The sequence below is a fragment of the Sprattus sprattus genome (genome assembly GCF_963457725.1).
Source record: "Sprattus sprattus genome assembly, chromosome: 5".
NCBI classification, from domain to species: Eukaryota; Metazoa; Chordata; class Actinopteri; order Clupeiformes; family Clupeidae; genus Sprattus; species Sprattus sprattus.
The window spans coordinates 4,552,683-4,560,182 of record NC_137924.1 but is presented as its reverse complement, the minus strand read 5'-3'; the positions used below and the strand labels follow the sequence as shown (position 1 = coordinate 4,560,182).

Here is a 7,500-nt window from a genome sequence, read left to right as displayed (position 1 = left end):
TAGGCACCATAGGTGTGAAGACCGGTCCCAAGTACGAGTATAAATTGTAGTCCATCTTGTCGTTCGAAATGGCCACCATAGGGGTGAAGACTGGCCACCAGTAGTAGTATAAATCGCAATAAATTCATGCCGTAGTTCTTAGAGATTGAGCTTAGTGTTTATTTATTTATTCACTTACATTTGCAGTGTTCATGTCATTCACAATCAGTCTCTTAGCAGACGCGGCCTTTGTCCAAAGTGACGTACAAGGGAGAGAACAGTCAAGCTACGAGCCATATAGACCTAGTGTAACAATAAACACTACCTCGTATAATTATGACTATAAATGTGAAACGTAATTGTTAATGATACACATATTCTCGTATTTATTATTATCATAATTATTTTAATCCGAGGATGTCTGTAGAGTTGACGTGAATGCAATCACCAACGGGTTCTCACAAATTCGCCCGTTAACCCTTTTACTGTAATACGGAGTTTTTTCAAATGTCATTCCTCAACGCGATTCCTGAAATAACCACAAGATGGCCCGTGGAATCGCATTTGAGAAGATTACGGCAGAGTTACGACTGCTATTTCGAGTTCTGAAAGTTGTCTGAAGTTCAGAAGAAAGCACAGAAGAAAAAAATAACGAGAATGCAAATGTTTTCATAAATGTTTCCGAAGTGGAGTTCCTTCTGAAATCCTTCGGAAAGTCTTCCCAACTGCTGTCGAGAATGAGGCCCATTATTCCCAAAACAGAAATGAGTTGAACACAGTCCCGTTGAAGTCTTTTCAAAACAGTAAGGTGAGAAAAAAGGTAATGTGTGAGGTGTACCGGTATCTTGTTGTCAAAGCATTAAAACAGGCTGCATTACCACACACCCTGGCACATCCATAGCAATAGAAAATGACGTTTCCCTCCATCATTCTAAATCCTCCGTTTATCGACATGTGAGAGCGGTAGAGTTCACTGGGAGAACAGTTCACTGGAGCGTCCTTAATAATACTCTTCACTTTTCTTTAGATTTCTTTTGGAGGTTCTTTTTGCTCTTATTTATGTAAAGCACATTGAATTGCCTGAATTGTGTATGAAATATAAATATACTTGCGTCGATTCGTCCATCTGTCTGTCTGTCTCTATGTGAGTGTGTGTGTTTTGTGTTTGAAAGGGATGTATACACTTACTGTATTGGACATTCTCCTGCATCTTCTCCCAGACTCTGAACTTCAGGTTGCCCAGGTGTTTTGCCACATTGATCAGAGCTCCTGAAACCCTCTCTGGGTCCTGCAGTGTGCACTGGGCTCTGGAATAACATTCAGGAGTCAGTGCTGCTGTGGGTTTGGGTTCAGAACCACAGAGAAGAGAGAGACAGGAGGCAGACCACTCACCTTTCCACTGTGCTCTTGTAGTTCTGTGAAATGATGAAGGAAAACATTTATTTCAATATGATTGGTATGAAAAAGTTGCATAATAAACCTTTATTTACTCATGCTCTCTCTACTTCCCTGTAAGCTTACACACCTCATCTCCTCTAACCCCCCCCCCCCCCCCCCCCCCCCCCCCACACACACACACATACATACATACACACACACTCTCTAACCTTCAGCAACTGATACATGTCATCAAGAGTTTTTTAATGCAGTTGCAGTTTTACACATAGAGGACATTGGAAGAGGAAGACCCAGATAAACACATCTTCAGTCAACTGTGGCTGAGTGTGAGTGTGTCTGAGTGTAAGTGAGTGTGATTGAGTGTGGCTGAATATGAGTGATGGTGATTGGCCAGAGCTGAGTTTCTCCACAGGTAATTTGGGAAGTCAGTAACAGCTGAGTTCAGGACATCTTTTCAGGTGACATTTCCACAAACACGCTGTTACTTGTTATTGTTGAAAGTGTGGAATTGTCTTCACATTTAAAGATGATTAGGTTGCACTACCTTTGGTATGTTGTAGAGATTGTAAAAGCTCTTGCTGATCCTGCAATCTGAACCAAGATGTTCAGCTGATTTGGTATTTGATTTGTTTAGGGAAATGCAGGTTGTCTGTTTAATACCACCCCTGGTTATTTGGATTCTATCGCGCTATTTAGCTGTTTCTGATTGGACGAGAGACGTTTCATGCTATAGGTTATTTGTCAACATACCAACAGTTTGGGACTTTTCACAGCTAATAATAAATCACTCCGCGATGAAACATTCGCGTTGATTATAACCGTTAATTCAAAGTTCTTAAAATTCCAAACCAAGACGTTGACAATGGAACAATTTTTTGTTGCGGAGAAACAATGGCGAAATAAACAATTTTTAATCAATAACTTCGTGTTGAAATGTCAATTTGTTGACTGCAGAATTGTTTTATAAAAGCAATATAGCACTCATGGGAGTGGGGTAGGTAAAGGATAATCCCACGGGTGTTGTTGCCTACGCCACTCAGCCTGCGTCCTCGGTGGCTACGGCCAAACACCACCCGTGGGATTATCCCTTACCTACCCCACTCCCACTCGTGCAATATTGCTTAAATATACCACCGTCACTTTTCATAGGTTTCACAGTGTGAATGTTCACTCCATGCATGCTACTTTCACTACAACTATGTTATTTTCTATGTTTCTATGTTCCACCTGTACCTTACTGTATGTAGCTAGAGGGGACATCTTTCTGTTGTGTTCTGCCATCCAGTGGACAATAAGGTATTGTTTGGCTTTGCCAGCTAACAGCAAATTGATACAATTGTCTTGCTTAATGAACCTACTGAATGGGTCACCTTAATCATTATCAAAAAAAAATTGCCCCCCCTGAGAATTTTTTCAGGAGCCACCACTGGTTGGCAGGTCACATCAAAGACAAACACATACACCACACACACACACACACACACACACACACACACACACACACACACACACACACACACACACACACACACACACACACACTCACACACACACAGAGATATAGACACACACACACACACACACACACACACACACACACAGACACAAGGTCGGTAGATGGCTCTTACTTCTAGAAATGTGATGTCATCAGCTTCCATCTCCTTTTCTATGGCTCTGATTTTGTCTGAAAGAGATGAGATATCTCTGCTCATCTTCTCAATCTTCTCTTTCATCATCTGACTTTTCTGCTCCTCTTCCTCCCTCAGTACAGCTATCCTGGTTGCCTCTTCATCTCGTAGAAACTGGTGAAGGTCCCAAAACTCCTTCTGGATCTGCCTCTCTGTGTGTTTGGCCTGAGTCTGGGTAAAAACAAGTCATATCAACCTAATTACTTCAAGATAGTGTCTTTCATACTTTAAATATTCTGAAATCATCACGTGACAACTAACATTATAAAAGTAACATAATGTGAGCTCACTTACAAAGTATATAAAACATTTGAATCCTTGAAATGCAATTAATATATCATTTTTTTTTTTTTTTACACATGCTTTCTGAAACTTACGCCATGTGCTAGCATGTTCTGACAACACCAAGGAGGTATACCCATAGACATACCGTATATACCGATCTATATATGTCTATGGGTGTACCCCTTCCTCTTTCAATTTTTGGATCATTTTACCCTTATGTTAGATTAATTTTTTTATGTCAAAATATTGGTTGGAGGTATAGAAGGGGGCACAAAAAAAAAAAAAATATATATATATGTATATAATTGATTTTAAAAGAATTTTGCTGAGGGGCGCTCTAGGCAACCTCCTAGTTCGCCTGTAGGAAAGACCGGCCCTGACTGTAATCAACTCCTCTAGTTAAAGACAGTAATTAATTCCTCTAGTTAAAGACTGTAATCAACTCCACTAGTTAAAGACAGTAATTAACTCCTCTAGTTAAAGACTGTAATCAACTCCACTAGTTAAAGACTGTAATCAACTCCTCTAGTTAAAGACTGTAATCAACTCCTCTATTACTGTAACATTCAATATAGATTTAACTCCAGCAGTGAGTATTTCTTACACTAATGTTGGTTAAAGTTGAAGTTGATATTGTCCTAATGTTAAAGTAACACTATACAACAATTTGACACTTTTTGAGGTATGGTTTTAATGAAAACTAGTTTTGGTACCATCCTCAAATTAATTTTGATAGCATATGATCATGTGAAAGACAGATAAACTCCTGTGTCTTGCCCACTAACCATCCAGGATATGCCCTATGTAGTTGTGTGTAACGGGCTGTTACACCCTGCAAAAATTGAAGAAAAGCTTTCACATGCATGCCTTTTCCAGCTAAACTGCCAAAAGACACCAGTTAGTGTGTTGGCAAGCGTCTATCAGTGTCAGCTGAGATGATGGTGGGGTTTGCAAGGTTTTTTGCATGCCTTTTAGGTAGTTAGCCTACTAGTTTTGGAAGAAAACTCCGTATTGCTGCTTTAACTAACATGATTCAGTTGTCATTAAAGTCTACATATTCTATTACTCATCATGAACAAACCATAAGCTTTAGCATTTAACATTCATGTGGATTCTAAATACTAAGGTTAATTGTTTGTGGAAATTAGTGACCTAAATAATGTTAGTTATTGGAGTTGGTGTAAAAATGCTAAACAAAACCGGGACTTCAGACAAAGTAATGAGTGTGGGTTCCATATACAGTTCATAGAGATATCACAGTACACCTGGCATCATATCACACTCACCTTAATATACTCAGCTGTTTGGTAACAGGTTTCTTTAGCCTTCTCAAAGTCCTTCTGCTTCTCACGCAGTTTGACCATGAGTTCCTCCTGAAATGAATGGATGACTTTAATGTGGAGTATTTCTGTACTGTAGCCTGCTCTATCCCTACTACCAGATTATAATAGCTACAGACCTGAGCAGGCCTATGTTACTCACACACTCAATGTCAGGTGAACGAGACTGGAAGAATTGTGCCGAGTGTGTGTGTGAGTGCATGCGAGTTTGTGTGTGTGTGTGTGTGAGTGCATGCAAGTGTTTGTGTTTGTGTTTGTGTCTGAGCCTAACATGAACACCTGTCTGTTCACATAATCTTAAGGACATAGTATGTATGTATACACATGAGAGATATCCTGGAACAGAGGGGAGTAAACTCCTAGGTGAGACACATTGTTATGACCCTGGCAGGTCCATTCACACCCTGTAATATTGGCCTGATCTCTGCCTGCTTCTCCCAATCTCTCTCTGTCTCTGGGGACAGTTCTATCCTTGATTGGCAAAAGCCCTGACCAGCCGGCAGTCAAGGCTGCTCTGGTCTTCCCGCTTTTTGGATGTTCATTCTCCGTTGTCTTTTGTTTTGTTATACCTCTAGACAGACGTTGCATTCTGATATGCACCACACTTTTGCCCTCTTCATTTTTTTAAATAATCTTTATCATTTAATAAATGTACTTTTATTGTTAGCAAAAACTGTGTGGCCTCCCCTTCATATTCACGCATTGAGTCGTGCATGTAACTCACATGAACATAAAAGCATGACGTTATCTGGACAGCAGTAATGGTGGCAAACTGGCAGTATTTCAGAAACAAACAGCATACAGTGTGTGACATGAGTGTAAACAAAATGTTGGCTGGGAGAATATAAGGGTAAAGGTGAAGGAACCTGTAAAGCTTCATATTTAGACCAAAGAACCTACCTTTACATTAATTGCTGCTTCACTGATAGGACGGATGTTGTGATCTTGGTGTAATTTTGAGCCTCGACACATCAGGCACACCAGCTGCTGATCCTCTTGACAGAAGAACTCAAGTTTTCTTTTGTGCAGACGGCAAGACGCGTGTTGCCAGTCTTGTAAGTAAGTCTCACACAGGTTCTTTAAAGCCAGATTTGGGGGTAGCCAACCCTTTGATGACTTTCTCCTGCAGACTGGACATTCTCTGGATCCTTTGGTTTCCCAGAACTGCTGCAGACAGACTTTACAGACGCTGTGACTACATGTCATAATAACAGGATCCTTGAAGATATCACAACACACCGGACAGGAAAGATCCTCTTCTAGCCTGGCTGCCATTCTCTCCTTCACGCACACAAAACTTTCACCGGAGTTAGAAAAAGAATTGGAGTCGTCTCCAAACTCTGTATTTTAAGATTTAACGAAGTAAGATTTCTTCTTGTTTGAAAACCGTCTTCAAACACGAGGATCAGCCTACTACACACGTCCCTGTTCTTTCAGCTGGTTGAAAAACTTTACTTTCATTTTCAAAAAGTCAAAATCCAGTCAGTCTTTAAGGCATCTCAATTTGTAACTCTTCAATCTGTTAGCAGGTCAACCTCTCCAACTTGTTTTTGAAAACAAAACACAAGTAGTTGTGGTATTTCTTTCCCAAATGTTAATTTACGCACTCGTAATGCCGAACAGGACAGCCGCCTGTCACTGAGCTTTACTTCCTCCTTCAAAAAAGGAGAGGCAGGGGGAGGGTCTGGGAGAGCATGGAGCTGATTGGTCAAAACTACATGTCAGTGTTTTTCCTCCACTATCCACAGAAATGTTGTTCTGATCTCATTCGTACTGCAGAACTGTTCCTTCACAGACACACATGACACCTCCAGTGTACACACTCTCAGCCCATCACTGTGTCTGATTTTCAGTGACATTATCAAAGGGAAACGTCTGTATTCTTTAACCTGGGCCCACTAAAAGCTGAAATTATTACTTAATCATTACATTATTGCTTATGTGTAGTTACTAGTTACCAATGACTGGATATGTAAGTATCTATAGGTATATACTGTATATGCAGTCATTGGAAGGTACTTGTACTGGGGGTTACATATCACAGAGAGAAGAAATCAAGTACTCTCTGTGAGTCCATGTGAGTGTCCTTATTGCAGTCGTATTATCGTGTATGCTCAGCTCTGTTATATATTAACCCATAGATACAGACAAGCCTAGGCTGGAACCATAAACATTTAGTTCAGAGTCTTCTCTACCACAGGCAGTGACTGGTAGTCAGACAGCATAAGGATTTCCAGAAGATGTGTGTCAACATTTAAAAGCTTGTGTTATGTCTGTTGTTGTACTGTTCATGAGTCTGTGGTGGTTTCTGCTAAAGTGGGTCTCTGTTGGTCTCAGTCAGAAGAGTAACATAGGACAGAGTTTCAGCTTCAAGGTCAGGTGTGAACTTTGAGACAACATCAGCGCTCATGGCATGTGGGCGTGTGCGTGTGCGTGTGCCTGTGCGTGTAAGTTTGTGAATGTGATTATGTGTGTGTGTGTGATATACATACAAGATAATGATGTTAGAAGTTGAGGTAAGTTTTGGTGAGTTTGTAGAGCTGTACCTATGTGAGGACGCTTTAGAGTGATCCCCTATAAGTGATACATGGATGTGAGTGGTGTTGGTCTACACCCATGAAACAGTAAAGCTGCTTTCAAAATAAAAAGACACTTTTTCACCACTATTAGACTCCTTTATCTTACATTTGCTAACAGTGTGTATCCTCTGCATAAAAGCTTTGTCTGAAATGTACTCCAGTGTACCACTAGATGGCAGCATTGCTCAGTCCTGTGCCCTCTGGTGTGGACTGAGCTGTAGACCATTGGAG

General features: G+C 40.6%; 1 protein-coding gene across 1 annotated transcript in view; it reads right to left on the bottom strand.

Moving 5' to 3' along the window:
• Positions 1-6,262, bottom strand: part of LOC308365837 (E3 ubiquitin-protein ligase TRIM35-like) — a gene marked incomplete at its 3' end in the record, with an annotated part of 10,024 nt that extends 3,762 nt beyond the window's left edge. The window contains exons 1-5 of the mRNA XM_080839440.1: positions 5,591-6,262; positions 4,637-4,723; positions 3,006-3,236; positions 1,372-1,394; positions 1,168-1,286 (exon numbers count right to left, since the gene is read on the bottom strand). Coding sequence (XP_080695566.1) covers positions 1,168-1,286; positions 1,372-1,394; positions 3,006-3,236; positions 4,637-4,723; positions 5,591-5,965 — 835 coding nt within the window. The 5' untranslated portion in view covers positions 5,966-6,262. The remainder of the gene's footprint in view (positions 1-1,167; positions 1,287-1,371; positions 1,395-3,005; positions 3,237-4,636; positions 4,724-5,590) is intronic.
• Positions 6,263-7,500: the final 1,238 nt, after the last annotated feature.